At 38.4% G+C, this 18,739-nt stretch overlaps 1 protein-coding gene across 4 annotated transcripts in view; it reads left to right on the top strand.

Moving 5' to 3' along the window:
- FBN1 (fibrillin 1) overlaps nt 1–18,739 on the top strand; it is a 151,639-nt gene that overhangs the window by 75,622 nt on the left and 57,278 nt on the right. For all 4 annotated transcript variants that reach the window (XM_061347354.1, XM_061347351.1, XM_061347352.1 and 1 more), the window contains exons 14-22: nt 2,011–2,136; nt 4,224–4,346; nt 9,159–9,281; nt 10,532–10,684; nt 11,688–11,741; nt 12,529–12,654; nt 15,815–15,940; nt 16,582–16,701; nt 17,651–17,788. In XM_061347354.1, the coding sequence (XP_061203338.1) occupies nt 2,011–2,136; nt 4,224–4,346; nt 9,159–9,281; nt 10,532–10,684; nt 11,688–11,741; nt 12,529–12,654; nt 15,815–15,940; nt 16,582–16,701; nt 17,651–17,788 (1,089 nt within the window). The remainder of the gene's footprint in view (nt 1–2,010; nt 2,137–4,223; nt 4,347–9,158; nt 9,282–10,531; nt 10,685–11,687; nt 11,742–12,528; nt 12,655–15,814; nt 15,941–16,581; nt 16,702–17,650; nt 17,789–18,739) is intronic.

Here is an 18,739-nt window from a genome sequence, read left to right on the forward strand (position 1 = left end):
AGGCTGGTAGGATGCATTTTGCTAAATATGCCTATAGCACTGGCGCCTGCCAAAATCAGCATTTGCTGCAAAATTACTTTGCATGACTATTTTGTATGTTGAGGTTTTATATTTTGCATACCCACGTGTCTTTGCCCATACGCATTTGCAAATGTGTGCCTTACATGCATTCTTGAAAAATGGGGTCTCCACAATGACCAGATGTTTATTTATTCCTTGTTCTGAGGTCCCAGGGGAGGGTGTTTTCTGCATGATGAGTCTGATAGGTGACTGATTAAACATTGCAGTCTCTATCACAAGCAACTGATACAACTGTTGTTAGGATCCCTTATAATTCTAGTAGGATTTTGGCTGAATTAATACATTAAGTGGAGACATAAATGAATAAGGCTGTCACATGATGATTAGCAATCAAAACAAAAAATGCTTTTCAATTGCAGAAGATGATTAGCTAGGAGTGCATAGGAGTCAAAGCTTTAATAGCAAAGTGCTTAATATGATCTACCCAACATTTCTGAAAGGAGGAAGCCAGTCCTGACGTGGAGGTGGCTGCAATCATGGACGTTTCAGTGAGAGGAGAGCTTTGATTTTTGCCAATTTCTCTGTGAAGGGGAAAAAAAAATCCACAATGTTATTTCATATGTAGAAAATTAAAAATCTAATATAAACTAATAGCGTGCCTCCAGTCAGCTGTGTGTACATAAAGAACAACAACATTCTGTATTGCTTCTGCAGCATGATTTAGATGGCATCAGATGTGCGTACAAAATCCAATAAACTTAAAACTAAAAGGCTAGAAAAATCTTGAGATGCTGTAGCATTTCTGCTTGTCCTAAGGCTGGTGGGGTAGCTGAAGGCAGGGTCAAGCGAGTGCAACAAAAGAAGGGGGAAAGGAGGGACTGAGCAGAGAGAACTGCTTGATAAACATGATAATGCCTGTTTATCAGATGAGGGGAGGTTTATCAAGCCTGTATGCTTTTGCTGGAAGTCAAGAGGGCTGCAAGCTGCCACCGCAGTGACCTATCACTTGAGCAGCTCTTGCCTCTCCTGGCCTCATTTCTTCATTGTAAAACGGTTATTTTCAGGGATTTCTTAGCAGCTTCCCAGAACCGTTGCACTGCAAAGAAGGCAAATACAGGTTCACAATGTTGAGAGGCATCAGTTCTCCCTCAGAGATGTGTCTAGAGAACAGGAGCATTTGGGAGGATACCTTGTGGTCTGCTTCTTCCTGAAGTACAGCAATGCCCTTCTGCAGAGAGGGCTTAGGGAAGGGCACCTGCAGGATATTTGGGAAGATGGTGTGGTTGCATAGTAGATAGGTCTGCATGGGCTGGTTGAGATCTCTGTGAGCAGAGTCCCCTGTGTGCAGGAATCTCTGGGAGATGGTCCAGGCCTTGATGGAGAACACTGAGCAATCTGAAAAATGTCTAGACAGTCTGTCTCAGCATCTCCTCTCCCCTCGTTTGGAGGAGAGGGAGAGCTGCCAGCCTCGTGTGATATCACTATTCAGGTCCTCCAAAGCACTTGCCAAGCACCTCCTGCAGAGAGAGGGAAATGAGGAGCTGATGTTTCAAATATAAAATACGCAGGAAAAATATCTTCTGAGGTGGGAAAGTCTCAAACTTTCCTGTTATCTTACAATGCAGTAGCAAAAGGCAAGCTTCCCCATCTTTCTGTTATAGTTAGATATTGTTGAGTTAAACTTCAGTAAAAAAATATCATGATAAACGAAAATGCAAAAAAGCAATTGAAGGGTTCTGATTCTTGTCTGAGCAAGCTGCAGGGTAATAGTCACTGAAATTCTTGCACAGCAACTTGAAATTTCAAGCTGATGAACATTTTCCACCCTCATAATGTTCACTTATGGAAATCAAAATAAATCATTTTTCAGGTGAATATAGTTTCCACGTAGGTTTAAAAACCTAAGGGAAAGGGAAGTGGGAAAAATTCCTCTTGAGTATAAAAAAGAAAACCCCCAAAATGTTATTTTTCTTTTTGGTTGGCTTTCAGACATTGATGAATGTTTACAGAATGGTCGTATCTGTAATAATGGACGATGCATAAATACAGACGGCAGCTTTCACTGTGTGTGTAATGCTGGCTTTCAGGTGGCAGCGGATGGGAAAAACTGTGAAGGTAAGGCTTTCCTGAGTTTATTCTGTATCAGTAATTGCTATTACAAGAGGTTATTCACGTCAGTGAAAAAGAAAAGGACCTCTGGTGGGGGGGAAGAGAAGGAACAAAGCATCACATTTCTAAATAGCTTTTGCTGTATTTGGGAGGGCAAGTAAACTGTCTTTTGCAGCCAGTTCTGGAACCTTGGCTTGGCAATCATCAACGGGATGTCTGTCCAGCAGGAGAAACAGCACATACCACTATCGCAAAATGCAGTTTCTTTGGTGGGAGTGGTACATTTTAAAACTGAGTACAAGTCACATGCTGCCTGGTTTTACTGTGTGTTTAACAGCATGCTTTATGGAATCTTACTGGGTGACTAGCAATGTGTTTTATGTAGATGCAGTCTGGTCTGACCCATAAAAACTGCTTTAAGAAAAATTTGTAAACATAATTGATGTGTTTCTACCTCCCAGACCTTTAGTAAAGGGGGGAAAAAGAAGAATGTTCTTTATCATGCTTCCCAAGGTCCTTGGGAGGGTTCCCAATGATCTATTCATACGTTAAAGGAATTTCAAGCACTGTTCTTAGAAACATTTTTGGCAGAATATTATCTCAGTGATTCAGCTCAAAGACTTAATGCCAGAAATCCTGGTTGGGATAGATACACGATTTTTTTTTTTTAAATCATAAATTATTTTTGTCTGACTTAGCCTGTAAGTAAAAAGAAAACACACCATGTCTAGAAGTGTAATTTCTGTCCAACACAGCTGCAATATGAAGGAAAATAGCACGATTCCGAATATATTGTAATGTCATTATGATCCAGTGATTTTATGTGCTAGTAGTGATTCTGTTAATCCTTCGTAGAGACAGACATTTTAAGACTCTGGTTTTCCTGACTCTTTTTTAGATACAGTTTAGCACTATAAGCTGCTTTTAAAAGATCTTATTATGGAACTATATTGACTAAATATATTTAGAAATGAATATGTTTTGGAAAAAACCCTCAATTCTGATTTCTTCCTTTCCCACCAAATACCATGTGCTAATAGTAATAAGAACCAGGACATCGGCAGTCTGGTAAAACATTTTTAATTCCATTGCATAAGTTGCCAGAATGTCTGTTACATCTACTTATGAAATAGTTTCATCTCTGGCTTTGTAATGCATTGGGTTTTGTTCTTAGGAATACATGTGCACATATACTAATCATTAAAGACCATGGCATTGTGCCACACCTTAATGTAACTGTGTGTACTCCTTTATATGAAACTGGTAAATAACGCTGATTTTTTTGGATGTAACATCCAAAACTGATTTCATTTGTGCCAGGATGAAATAAAGACTAAAATGATATAAATGCTTACTCAAATCAAGTACAGTTATCTTTGTACTTGCTTTTTTTTTGCCTCTTACCTCTTTTGGTTATGTGAGTAATTGTGTAGGGTTCAGAATAGCACTACCTGAGACTCCACCTTTTCCTATTTATGTCCATGCTGTACCATACCCACATATGTGACCTGTCATGCTGAATCCAGGGAAGGGGTAGGTTTCATTTTAAACAGAAGTTCATGATGGAAGCATCCACAGAATGAATACTTGAGCACAGTGTTGGGAATTCTCCCACATCATGAATCTTAGACTTACCCAATGGAGGTTACAAAAGTTTTCACTCCAAACACAAATGCCTGCTCCTTCCCTGTCAGGTGATCTTAGTAACAGAATTGTATTTACCATTCCAAATGGTAGTCTGCTTTTACCCTAGCTTCTGTTTACATCAAGACTGCAAATCCTCTTCAATTATGTACCTTTCTCACTTTTTTTTTTTAATGGATTTTACCAACTGGCAGTTCTTAAGCTGTCCAGCCTCTCATCCATTTGTCATTCTCTTTTCTCTTTTTGGATGTATACCTTTAGATGTTAATGATTCATTATGAAATAACGGAATTGTTACTTTGACACGTTGTCCTATCATATGTTTGTTTATCATGTATCTGTGACAACTGAAAAAGAAATCAAGGTTTATGTTTTGCATATAAAGCATATAAGTAAGAGTTCTTTTACTTAAACATTCTGAACATTATCTCTACAATGTACTTTTTCAGATATGGATGAATGCAGCATAAGGAACATGTGCCTCAATGGGATGTGCATCAATGAAGATGGCAGTTTTAAATGCATTTGTAAACCAGGCTTCCAGTTAGCATCTGATGGACGCTATTGCAGAGGTGAGCACAAAAAAGTTTGTGAGTCATATCCCTCTGGTAGCTTCAAGAATCACCTCATTTCCTTACAGTGATCCTTGGGGACAAGAAATACTGGACAAGTCCTCATCAGATATGCTTTTTTAATCAGTTGGATTGATTTGTCATTGTGCAAGACAGCACTCAGTCTTTTCCAGTGTTGAGTAACTGTCCTAACCAGCCAGTGGGAAACATTCTTTGATGAAAAACTGTGATCTGATCTAGTTAAACTCCAGGGAATTTTACCTATTAGGTCTTCTGTAGTTTGGCTCCAGTCTACCTCACTTTCTGTGTTTGGCTTTTTAAAGTTTTCTGCCTTTGGCCACCCAAGCATCCTGGCTCATTGCCTTCTTTGGGTTTTTCTCTCATTCCTTGCCTGGGTGTTCCCAGTCAATACAGCACCTCCAAGGAGTGCCTGGTACTCCATGTGACTGAGATGCAGACATGAGCACCACAGCAAAATTGTCTTTCCCATTTGCTGCACTAGTTCAGCAATATCCCCTGTGGGAGACACTGGAGTATTCTGATTCTAGTTATGTCATCAGTTTCCGTTCAGTCCTGTCAGGAACTGGAAGTTTTGAGGGTATAAATCTTCATGTTTCAACAAGTTTTATGGGCACAAAGCAGCAGTTGAAATAAGGAATAAACAAGTGCTGGGCCAAGTTACTTACAGTTTTTCTTTTGAAAAATTTGAAATCTTTTAACGGTTGAAATCAAGGCATAAAAAATGCTTGTGTACAATTTGGCAAATTGCAAAAAGGGCCTCACTCAGTTACACAGCAGCATCTTGTTTTGGACCGATAACAAAACTATATGTTTGAATAAGTAATTCGGTTTTGAGAGTTAGTGACATGAAAGGTGAATTAATTTGGATCCTGTTGCTTCTTGAACATTGTACCAGTCTTAGATCTGTACTGTCTGGTGTCTAGACTTAGACTTTAGATCCAAACCAGTCCAGTAAGTCCAGTAAAGCATCTGAACTTTCATGATAACTTTTGCACTAGGGATGCAGGACAGTACAACTCAGTCCTCAGATGGGGTAATTGTGTGTTTCTAATGAGAGATGACCCCATTCTGTTTTTTAATAGGGTTGTTCTGACTGGGAGAATGAATTGGTCTTTAGTTTCTCAAATGAACAAATGTGCAGATCCGTACAAGTGTCTCCTTAGCTTAACAGCTACTGGCTATGTTGGCTGCACACATAGACCAATCAGCTTTATTTCTGATCTTACATGTTTTCCAAGTGGGAGGTGTACGTCTGTGCTTTGCCAAAGCTTTTGTCCTAACTCGTCTGTGTGTGGGACCAGCAGTGAGACTTGCTGTCAGAGTTGGCAGGAAAGAACTAAATGCCCATCAGGCCTTGGCATATGAGCCAATTGTGTTCCCACTGTTTGCTCTCTGTGTTGTTAGCAGGGATTCAATTCACTGATGCAAGTTCAGCCTAAATGCTTGTTTCAATTTTTCTCCTGAGCATATTTTGCCATTTTTTCTTTTTTCTTTTTCATTAACATCAGTCTGTGCACTGAAATGCCATCCAAGAAGATGGTATGCAAATTGCTTCAGACTACTTAAAAACCAACGGTACTCAACTTCACAGCCTCTGCTACGTGCCTCCTGGCTAAACAGGAGTATGGATACAGCCCAAAAGGGGTTTCTGGCCCTAGAGAAATGTTACTTCTGTGCATCAAAGAAAGAATATTTGAAAATTATCCAAAATTGCAGGCAACTCGACTGATTCCTACTGAAAGTTGGAACAGATCTTATAGTAAAATGAAGGATTTCTCCCACTGCTTTTCAACACTTACAGTAAGCCTCGTTCTCTGTGAATGAGCATGCAAATGTTCCTTACATTCTAAAATTGCTATTGGGTCAAAATCAAACCAGATTTTGAGACTTTGACACCCCAATTAGACTTTTTCCCTACTTCAAATTTGTCTCATTTCTTCCACTTGCCCACAGTATTATGAAAGAGTTCCCAGGAATATAGTGCCTACAGAGAGCACAACTCTGGTGAATGTCTCCCGTTATGTTAGTGAAAGTTTAAAAGATTGATCGTTAATAATGTCTTTTCCCATTCATTATGTTTTTCTTTATTGAGTCCTTTCTGTACACACCACATGTACAGAGTAAATAATCTCTGTCCTGCAGAATGGTTAGCCTTTGAAACGCTCAGTGTTCACGCTGCATATCCTGAATTTGTTTGTGAAGTGAATGCATTAAGATCTTACACAAGCTTAAACGCTAAGCTCATGCTTGCCCATGCAGTTAGTGCTTGTGTGTATTGGGAATGTGTGTATGCACAAACTGACACTTCTGCAGCATAATGGCTACCTGCCTGAGTGATTTTGATACAGAACTGAATATGTGTTTTTGGCAAACTGTGGAGGGGATCAACAAAAGAATATAAGAATCACAGCATGTAACGCATTGTATGTATAAACATCTCATTTGATGCATGCTAAGCTGAATTTTGAAATATTAAGAAGAATTTCTAACCCCAAATTAGGGATACTGTAATTGACACTTAGTTTCATAAAATTGGAATTGAAGTAGAATAAGTACAAGGCATATGCTTGGCTGTCTGGTAAAAAATTCCACCCAGGCTTTATGAAGTAACATGCCAAAAAAGAATGTTACGCCACAGTCTTGTGTATTCCCTGTAATACAAGACATACTGAACTTATTCACTGTTAACTTCTTTCACCGATGATTTGCCGATGATTTTTCAGCAATACTTAGAGCAGGCAGAAGTTTAGAGCACTATTTCTGTTCCATACATTGTTTCGTCTTCAGACCAAACAGGAATTCCCCAAATTGAAAGCTATTGCAAGGCAACTGGAAGTGGCGGTTTAGTAGTCTGAGTAAATTTTTCCTGGTTAAAATTAGAGAACTTAATGTACCCAGCTGGCACTACCGAGCAAGCTAAGCAGAAAAGGCAAAAACTCATTGGACATGGAGAATGAGTCCATTAGTTGGTTTTCCAGAATCTGGTTGGAATATTCTGGCAAAAGTCAGAAAATGAGTATTTTTGAAGTCATCCAAAAGATTTTTACCACAGAAGATGGCAGAGCCTTGTCAAGGTCAGAAATTTGGACTTTATGCCTGCGTGTGCAGTTGATTTACTGGAATTTCATCCCTGGTAAAAGCAGAGGCTTTTTACCTTGTCTTTATGGGAGCCGGTTTTTCAGCTATCAGCACAATTTTAAGTGACCTACTTTACCTTTCTATGAAACATCTATAACAGTGTTTTCAATACATTTATGAAGTGGTGCAAACGAAAATGGATTGCACATTTCTCCCCTTAATAGCTTACAAGATTCTTTTTGCAAATGAACTGCAGGAAAAGGAAAAAAGCAACTGCCTCTCTGTTTCTATAAGTAACCTTTAAAAAGGAAAGCTTTGGGTTGTTTTTTTTTTCTTTCAGGAGAACTTGTATCTGTCAAAGGAGCTCAGTGTTGTCTAACAAAATAACTGTTTACACTGTTAAATTGTATGGGCACATTTTGAAGTCCGAGCTCTGTTTTTACTTGCACTGAGTAAAGGACTACGTCTAAAGTGGAGAAAAATCATTTAAGATTTGTCTGAAACAGAACAAAAGATTGCAGGATGAAACAGAAATGAATGAGCCCATGTACTTAAACTTAACTTCTATTTTAAAATGCAGTTTCAAAAAGGAATCTTGGATCGTACAAGCCATGTTTTATGCCAAACAACACAAACTAAGTAAAACACAGAGGTGTTTCACTCTCAATTTGCCCTTTTAAGGTCAGAAAAAAGGAAATTGTCACACACACTGTCTCTTGTATATATTATGGAGAGTTGTTATGAAGTGATTATTTTATAAAGGTTATACATAATTCCAAACAATATTTTAAACTCTCCTTTTCTTAATCACTTATAAAATAATGGCATGCTCTCTGTATCTGGAAAATGATCTTATTAGTAACAAGATATTCAGCCTATATAATGTTTTTACTAATTTAACATCCCTTTGTGGTAGTCTGATATTCTGAGGCTTCATTCTTGTATTTCATTGCAAAAGGCCTTATTGTTCAATGTACTGTTGTTGGGCAAAGATGGTAGCTTGTGCTCAGCAATCACTCAGGGCTCAAATCATTAACAAATTCCTTTCTGTACTGGCATGCACTCTGTCCATTGAAAGTTTATGAATTGGGCTGTAATGAGCATCTGATAGGAAAACCCAGTTGTCATGCAGATCACCAGGAGACACTACGTGCGGGCAGGGTTTGACTGTGGAGATTCAGATGTACTTCCAAAAACTGAACCCGCAGCAGGAAGAATGGAAATTCTTTGGTGGTCATGTGAAGGCATCCTATAGATGGGCTGAAAGAATCAGTTTTGCTATTGGAACTCATTTCTTACAGCATGAACTAACTGTTAATACAGAAAGGGAATGCCCTGGTACACACTACAGAAGTCCTTTGTCTTAGCAATCACAATTTCCTCCTTCCTCTGATTATGTTTTAGCCTGAATGACCCTTAAATCAGAATATGTACCTCTTGGGAGCAAGTTAGGAAACTGTACTCCCTTTTTGATTTCCAAGGAGAGTAAAATTGTTCTGTTTATGTCTCCTGAATTTTGCATGTTCTTCTACTATTTCACAGAATGAATTAATCATTATTCCTAATAACACCTTTACTTGAACTAGTTTCCACTTACACTTGATATTTTTCTATAGGACACATTGAAAATAAGCTGTGCAAATGCAAGTTTCAGCCAGGCATTGAATACTATGTAATTTAATTTCTAATAAAGCTCATTCTGTTCTCCAACAGACATCGATGAGTGTGAGACAGCTGGAATATGCATGAACGGGCGCTGTGTGAACACTGATGGCTCTTTCAGATGTGAATGCTTCCCTGGCCTTGCAGTAGGACTGGACGGACGTGTGTGTGTTGGTAAGACAAGCTTAACGTGTGGCAAGTCCCAATTAACCAGTGTTAAGGCACTAATGCTAGACTGATTGACAGATCGAGTTTGAATGTAGAATTTACTGTTGTTCATGGATTGGTAGATGGTAGTTACAGTGGATATTTACTGTAACTGCCCATTTTGATCTTTTTTCTTTTCCTTTGCATTTAAAGAGAGTAAAATGTATGGGCCATATCTCAGAGTCAGGTAGACTATACAGCATAGTGCTGCTGGAGGTGAACAGGTGATAATTTGCCCCATTTCTGCCAATGTAAAATTCCTCATTTGTCACTAAGCTTAAAGATTTAATTACTCTTTCACCTGTTTTTAAAGTGGAGATATCAATTTTTCACTTCTGCCAGTTTCTATACAAGCAAAAGATATTTGAGGTGTTTGATTTTAAAATTCTAATGTGTCTGACAGCCATTAAGGGCCAGTTTTTAAAAAGCGAGAAATGTCATGGCTGAACTTGAAGAGATAAACATTTTAAATCTCAGACACTTCAATAGGATTACTGAACTTTTCTTTGTTTTTTACAAGCAAAGAAAGATATATTTTTTTAATGACAGCATATTTTGTGATCTTTTCTTTATGTAAATCGTTTGGGGTTTTTTTTCTCTTATTCTGCTCTTCTTTCAGGCATAAAATGAAAACAAAATCTTTAGTATGACCTTAGTGGGCTTAATACAGGGTGTTGTGCCAGTGATGATTTTAACCTCAATGAATCGGAGACAACTAATAAGGTTGGGAGGGGGAGAGCACATACTTCTTGTTAAAGTCAAATCAGTCCTCTAACTGAGAATAAAGTAAACAGTACTGTGTTGTTTTGGAAGTTTTGAGGTATACTTGGTTCTGGCTCTAAGATCCCGCTGCTAGACCTGTCAAGTTACAAGTGACTAATGTCCTTGTCATGCGGCAGAGTCTTTGTCCTTTTTCCCCTTGGCTTCTTACTAGTTCAAGGTTAAATATGATTTTTCCCCTAGTAGTTCACTAGTGCATATTAGGACATTAAATGCAGTAACTAGTTTGTATGTCTGAACTCTTTGGAGCATGAGAAAAAAGAATTTCCTGTCCTGCGTAGAATGAGGGTATAGTTGGGTGAAAAGTATGAAGAAATGGTGAAAGATGTTATGTTTTGATAGCTATTTTACAGTGTTCATGACACCTGAGCTATATTTAATACTTGTAATTTATGGCAGTTGGCTATGGCAATATTAAGAGAGATTTCTTTCCTCAGATACACACATGCGAAGCACATGCTATGGTGGCTACAAGAGAGGACAGTGTGTGAGACCTTTAACTGGTGCAGTTACAAAATCAGAGTGCTGTTGTGCCAGCACTGACTATGCCTTTGGGGAGCCTTGTCAGCCCTGCCCAGCACAAAATTCAGGTATGGCATTATTTACTGGTACATATTTTAATCTATGCTTTATGTTGATAAACTAATTTTAGAAAGGCAAAATACACTTTGGTGTTAACATGCACCCTAAATCAGTTAAATTGTTGTATAACATCATATATTTTGAGCAATCTGCTGCTTTGCACATTGGAAGAGTGCAGGGAGAATTTTTTGAGGGAACAGTAAATGTCAGTGTCGGTCCAGAGTTGGTACATGTATTAACAGATTTTTGAACAAAACCCTCAATTTTGATAGATGTGGATAACAAAAAAACATAATTTTTAAGTTAGTAATGGAAACATCTTGAGTAGAAGATAGCTTATTCTATAAATATAGTTATTATTTATTAATTTTAGCAATTTAATTTTTTGGGGTATTACTGAAGTGCAAATATATTGGAAAATGCTGAACTCTATGGCAACAGTTAATGCTGATCTGCCTGACTGTTCTGTTAATTGTTCTAAACTCAAAAGAACTTGAACTTAGGAGTAGTTGAGACATTTGAGATACTTCGATACATATTTAATTATTTTTTTAAGGATAAGAGATCCTTGATCTGCTGTGAACTCCTGAAGATACTCCTGCTAAATGGAATTAAATATGGGCTAGATTTATAGGAAACTTTTTCTCTTTCCTCATCACTTTGAATGTGTACCTTGAGCAATGGCTTGGACATATGTGTTCTGGAGAATCTTGCTGTGAATATGTTATGGTTCATTTCTGTAGGACAGCTGGCATGAAGTGTATGTCTGTTTCTGAATGCCTCAGTTCATGATGTGAAGTTTTTGCTCATCCATCTTCATGAGCACATGCAGACCCTGCATCTGCTAAAATGTTTCACAGGTTCAGAACACTGTGAGGCTATTAATGTTTTTAGAATAATTGAAAGCCATGTTAATTCATTCAGATAATTAATTGGCATATATTAAGTGATGATGCTGAAAGCAATGAGCTAAGAAAGAACATTCCATTAAGTATTTTAATATATTTCCAGCTGAATATCAGGCTCTGTGCAGCAGTGGAACTGGCATGACCGCAGGAGGAAATGGTAAGATCACTTAATGTAGTTCAAACTATTGGAGTTCTGGCTAAAAGTGTTGCCTTGATATCCTTGATTTGTTAGACGTGCTGGTGGGGATGATGGTAGGATAGAATGAGAGAAAGGCTTATTCAAATAGCTGTTTGTAACACATTAGAATAATTTAGGGTGAAATGAGTGGAGCATACCATTTCACCAATGAGCTCTCTCTTTTATGCCATGGAATGTATGTGATTACTGTTACAAAATAATGGCACAGTTTAGAGAAGTGTTATTACCTATATGACTTAGAAATAAAATATGGAAGTCGTATTTGCACATTCCAACTGAAATCATCCTGAAGAGTAAAGCCATGTTGATACTGAGCTTCCTGACATATTTTCATCTGTCAAAAAGGCCAAGCTGACCAAGTCTGGTTAATTACAAAGGAGCAAATGATGGCAATGAAAGCTTTGTAGTCATAGAACTGTAAAACTGCGAAACTGTAAAATCAGTCAATGCTCACTAGTAGATTTGTTGGCAGTAGAGAAGGGAAAAACATTCAGAAAGGAGGGATGTTGATGCTTTGGACAGTGATGCCATCTGGAAATGCTATGGAATCAGGAGATACAGGGGGCTACTAGTACATGTGCCTCTCTAAATATAAGACCCCAGTTTAATACCCCAGTTCTTACCTATATTTTCAAGCCTCTTAAATGTTTTTGGCCTGGAGATGGTTTTAAATCAGGTGTGAAAGGGATGCTTTTTTTCCTCTTGATTGTCAATATTTACATGGGGGTTTTTTGCCTTTATATAGATATTAATGAGTGCTTACTGGATACTGATCTCTGTCCAAATGGAAGGTGTGAGAATCTTCATGGAACATACAAATGTATTTGTGACCCTGGATATGAAGTGGATTCAACTGGGAAAAACTGCATTGGTACGAATTTTCCTAATTTTTATTTTGCAGTTTGATGCTTGTTTTTATCCTCTTTCACCTCTTTTTTTTTCAGTATTTCATCACATCCACTAGCTGATCTTCTGATATTTCTGGATGTTTCTGCTGAAGTCTTGTTTTAATTTCAGTGCTTTGCAATGCTCATAAAATCCTCCACTGTGGGGCTGTAAGGGATCATTGCTGTCAGTGACTCAAATCACTGGCAAGCAGGCAATAAACATCCAGTTCAGTTAAGTCCACTGAACACACACTCTGCAGTACCAATGCTTTAAAAAACCAGAACCTGCAATTATAATCTGACACTAGGGATCTAGGAACACCAGTCTGCTAGGTGCCTCCAAGACCAGGGGATTTATGTAAACCCCCCAACTGATCCTAGAAAGATAAGCATCTTAAATGCTACAGAAGGCTTATGTGTTTTCTCCCAACTCTGACTTTGGGGAAAATTCCCTTTCAACTTTCAGACATGACTATTGGTTTAACTCTAACTGTACTGGCCAGACAGGAAAATTTATTGTCATTAGAAGTATCCGAAGGCACAGGATCTGTACCTAGGGCTGATTTCTTGTGCTGTGCAAGTGAAAAAAACGGAAGCCAAAGTTTTCATCACAGAAAACGTGAAATAATTTCTTTTTGCTCCTTAGAGGTGACCTGTGGGAAGCACTGTGGCATGAGATAAGAATTCAAATAAGTAGCAGTTCAATCTCTTGTCTCACTATCTGGGGTGTAAAGTATCCCATCAGGTGCCTGCAGACTCTTGTTAAAATCTTCACTTCCGGCAATTCTCTTGTTCCATTACACAGTCTTATTGAAAGCCCTTAAGACTCTTTCAGTTTTCCACTTTCTCCCACTCCTGCATTGGTGCATTGCTCCAGACCTCCTTTACACAACTGACTAGAAAATTCTTCTGGTTTCCTGTTAAAATTTATTTGTGACCATTTTATTACCAGTTGATATTGTATTAATATTATCCTTTGATTTAGCAGCATGTCAGCACTTATCCCCAAAGTATTTATAAAGAGTCATCATATTCTTTGTCAAACTGTTGGCAAAACTATCTAAATCCATGCTTTCAGTCTTTTCATAAAGACAGAAGTTGCAGCCTTCTCTTGAACACAGTTGATCTGACCAGTCTACAGTGTTCTGATGAGGTCTGACCAATGCCACATATAGTGGTGCCAGCAATTCTCCATTGCCCCTAGGAACGTCCTTTCTAAATTGATTCTAGAGTCCATTAGTTTTTTCTTTGAATACATGTTATACATTGGGATCAAAGTAAAACTAATTGGGAGTTACATCCAGAGTGTTTTCTTTTCCATAGCCCTCAACTGATGAGTCCCGTTTTATAGCATATTGTTGTTGTTGGTCCCTAATTGCAAGGTTTTGAGTGTTGGTGATTATATTTCCTCTTACTTCTCTCATTCATATTGTCAAGTTTAATTTAGCCTTGCATGATTCTCTATATTGGTAATAACTTCCAGTTTAGTGTGTCCACAGGGTTTGATCCCATTCATTTCTTATTTCTGAATCGCAATGAATATTTTATAGGACCAGTCCCAAGACTGATTCCTGGAAGCATTGCTAATATCCTCTCTCCATTGTGATTACTCCCTTTTTTAATATACCCTGCTGTAATCTCTCCTTCAGCCAGCTCTGGAAACACCTTTAAGTTCTTAAATTCCTTTCTGTATTTCCAGCTTACATACTAATTTTATTTGGGTTCTCTATTCTCTACTTAAACCTAAATAGTTTAAATCATTTGTGTTATCCCAGTCTAAACTATCCATTATCTTATTAAAAAAAAAATAAGAGTTGATCTAACTTTGATAAAAATCATGCTGTAATTCATCCCATTTTCCCATTTGCTTCTTTGGCTTTAATTATCCACGTCCCATTTCAGTGTCTGCCTGTAGCTTATGGCATCCCTTCTCTTCTCCCCATCCATCTGTGAGTTTTCCAGTTGCTCCCTAGCCCACCCTGTTGCAGCCCACATCCATGCTCCATCACAGCTGTTTCCTATTCTTCCATAATGTTCCACCTGGCCCTCTCTCAATTTTTCTGAACTCCTGTGAAGCTTCCCACATGGTCTGTTTTATTCTGCAAATCTCCCTGCTTTTCCTAGTACTTTTGCTGTTCCCAGCTGCTGTGCTGACCCTCTGAGTCTTCCCAACTTCTCTCAACACTTTCTGAGGCCTCTCTGACCCAGCCAGTTGTTCCTGTCTGCTCTCAGGGTCTCTCCTGGTCTTCACCTGCCATTCATGGCTACTGCCACCTTTTTGCAACTTCTCTCTTAATGAATACAGATCTTCCAAAGTGCTTGAAATTTGGCACTAGCATTTCTATTTAAATTTTTCACCTCTGAAGCGAATGTAGACTTACACTGGCCTTGTTAACCATAACATCTAAGACAGTTCAGAGCCAGCTTGGAAAAAATGGTGATTTAGAGACCAGGATGACCAGCAAACTTTCCAAACCAATCCTCTTCATTTCTTTCATGACTGTGGAAGCTGCTGTGGGGACTGTGGGGAATCAAAGACTGCATAGACCTATTCCACAATATAGGCAAGGTGAAAGTGTGATTCCCAGCTTCACTTTAAACCGTGGTGTGGCTGTCACGTATTATGAGTATGTGTAGAAAGTACAAGCTCTTACAAAAGCAAAGCAGCCTGCTAAAGAATAAAGCTCAGGAAAAAGTCAACAAAAATTTACCAAGAAGGCTGTGGCTTTGTTGTGTTTTTACTTTTCCCTGTTTAAAAAAATAAAATGAAAACATTAAGTTTTCTCTAGGTAATATTTATGTGGTTTGAATTTATATAACTTATTGTTGCTTCCATCATTTCAATGATAGTTTTCATGAGGAAGGTGCAGTAAGTGGGTTCTTTATTGTTAGCTTATTTGGAATGGTCGTTTCCATTTGAAATAATTCCAAGCCTGTTTGCTAAAAGAATCTACAAAACTCTTTAGTGCAAGTCATGTGTGTGAGTATTCTCTCTCTCTGTCTCTTCTCCCCCTTTCCCTTCTTCATCTCCTCCTTCTCTCTCCATAATCTAATGTAGAGAAATGTGGCTGTTGGGAGGGAAATTCTGTGTTGGCTTCTATTCCAGAAATGTTTTCTTTCTTAGCTTCTTGATTTTCATTACAGACATTGATGAATGTGCACTGAACATGCTGCTTTGTGACAATGGGCAATGCAGAAATACCCCTGGAAGTTTCACCTGCACCTGTCCAAAAGGATTTGTATATACTCCTGACCTAAAGACATGTGAAGGTAATTGGTAACACTCCATTTATTCCTGGTTTTCTTAATTGGGATTGTTCTCAGATTGTGCCAGAAATACTTTGAACCTTGATAAGGATATAACTGAAAAAAAAAGACGTTATAAGGGGGAAGCAGGGCAATGAGAAGAGACAAGCCAAAATGAAAGCATTAGATAACCTCTTGGAATAGCCTGTATTAGGTCTGTACTAGCACTGTCCTTATTGACTACTACCAGTGGGGCCATTCTGTGCTAAGGGTGAGAAAAACTTGAGAAGAACCAAGTTCTACAAATCTGTTATCTTGTGTGGAGAGCAGAGCCAGACGGCTCCTAGTTTGAACCCTTTCTGAACCACAGACAGGAAGTGTATCAGATCATTTAAACAGCACAGTCCGTCATCAGAAGCACTGCAATAGCTGGGTATCAGTGAAAAATGAGATGCTGTTTCCAAGTGCAATGTTTTAATGTCCTAATGTGTTAGTGTGTCTTTAGGGCATCATTAGTCTATTGTGAAGAGTCTCATAATAGAAAAACAGAATACCAACAAAGCTAGTCATGAGAAAAGCATCCTCCATTTTTCCTAAGCTAAAAAAGGCCATATGTATTGTTGTTCAAACTTCCTGGCACTAATGGCAGTGTGTTTCTCTTCTAGATATTGATGAGTGTGAATCTAACCCCTGTGTTAATGGTGTGTGCAAAAACACACCAGGCTCTTTTGCTTGTGAATGTTCTCCTGAAAGTACTTTGGATACAACCAGAACCATCTGCATAGGTATTTATTCTTCTTAAGATTTTATGTTGAAAATGTGTAGCAACATACAAGTATTGTACACCGAGTTTAGCAAATGTTAAAAAGAACCCAAACTCTTGTATAGATAAATTTAGTGGGAAATATTACAGAAACAACATTAAGAAAGTGTTTGCTCTCAGCATGACTGTGAGTACATAAAGCGTGACTAACACTTGGGAGCATGGTGTGCTTCCATGTCAAATCTGAGATACAATTTTTTTTTTGCAACAAATACTAAAATGCTAAAACTACTTCTTCAGGACTATGCTCACCCACTTAATTCCTCCTGCAAGAGGGATGGGCAGGTTCTCATTAAGTTCTGCTCTCTGGAAAGGCCAGTTTTCTATTGGAGATAGAGCATGAGTAAGTTTTTTGTACAACTGCTGTAGAAGAGCAGCCATGGACAGTGCTGTGACTCGGATACTTTGTGAACTTTTTTCCATTACCTGTTTTGGAGGGACACTTATTTATAGCTGTTGCTGAGTCACTGAGGAAAACTGTGGAACTATAGCTCTGTCTGACCCTTAGCTATCTCCTGCCACTCCCAGGACAGGAAGATCAGATATCCAGTCTGAGGGATTGGATAGATTAATGGAATACCTAGCAAGGGTTCATATCTACCCTTTTCTTCTGCATGTGCCTCTAATCTGTGTCATAATAAATACAATGACTCAGGTCTTGAATGGTGTTGAGATGTTCCCTGTTAAGGTCAATAAACATAAACTGGGAGTTGCAAGGGCTCTGTGCTGAGATGATTTCAGGCTATAGTCCAGCATAGAGAAGGATAAGTTAGGAGCTTTTAAAATAAATTAATATCTGATGTGGTAAATTATAATGAAAGGATGATTCTTTTTCATGGTTAAATACACATGTGTTTGCAAATATACGAATGTATAATGCATGACAATACACTGGGTTTTTCCCCAAACAGAGACAGTTAAGGGTACATGTTGGCAGAACATAGTGGATGGAAGATGCGAAATAAATATTAATGGAGCAACTCTGAAGTCCCAGTGCTGTTCCTCGCTGGGTGCTGCCTGGGGAAGCCCATGTACACCATGTGAACGAGGTAACGCTGTTCATTTTCCTCAGGAACCTAGGATTTTTCCTATTCTGAGGTTGGTCTAGATTATTGTCATAGAAATTTGGGCACAGGCTAGGCACATAACTTTACTTGTTCCATTACCAAGCACTCATTCAGTCTAAAAAAAGAGAAATCTTAATGTTTGAGAGGTAGCATGTACCTATAGAAGGTTCTAACTCTGAGTCTTATAGTGAAGATTTTACAAGTTTATATTCTGAAGGGAAGGGACCACACCTACAGTCTGTAACTTGCAGCATTACTTTAGCATGGTTTGTCATAATTACTGATCTAGAGTTCCTAATGATGTAGCCAATAGATGCATATTCCCCGGAGCTCCCAAGAAAATGTTTGCAACAAATACATCTTTGGTGTAGTAATGGGGGGAGGAGAGGGAGTAGCCCTTGTTATTATACTCTGTAGATTAACTGGTGACCTAGGGAATCATACAGTTGGTCAAGAAATGGGTTGAGGTCTCCCCATATTCACTTGATAATTAGACTGAACTGTGGAATGAGCTGGGAGCCCAGGGATGAGCTGATGAATGCAGAAACGTGTGTGGCTTGTTATTTCTATATGCTGAAAGCTGCTGTGTTGCTCAAATCTTTAGTTAAATTCATCCTCTGTATATCTTAGCTGAATCCATCCTCATCCATCTATGGTAAATAGGGCTGTAATGTGCTGTGAATAAGTTAAATTAATTAATTGATATGAATGAAGCAGGAATTGTATAATCACTTATGAGTTAGCTAGCTAAGACACATGAGAAGCAGAAGAGGATAATGGCTGAAACTCTAGTTTATGTAGTTGCCCCATCTTATCTCTTAATTATCTCAGAAAATACTGAGATACTGTCTAAACACTCAGACTTCTCATAACAACAAACTCTAGATAATAGTTCACATGATCAGTTTAGCACAATAAGTTAATGGTGAGTTT

Source organism: Neopsephotus bourkii, unplaced genomic scaffold (genome assembly GCF_033783945.1).
Source record: "Neopsephotus bourkii isolate Nb327-2 ecotype Australia unplaced genomic scaffold, CSIRO-AGI_Nbou_v1 NB_318, whole genome shotgun sequence".
NCBI classification, from domain to species: Eukaryota; Metazoa; Chordata; class Aves; order Psittaciformes; family Psittacidae; genus Neopsephotus; species Neopsephotus bourkii.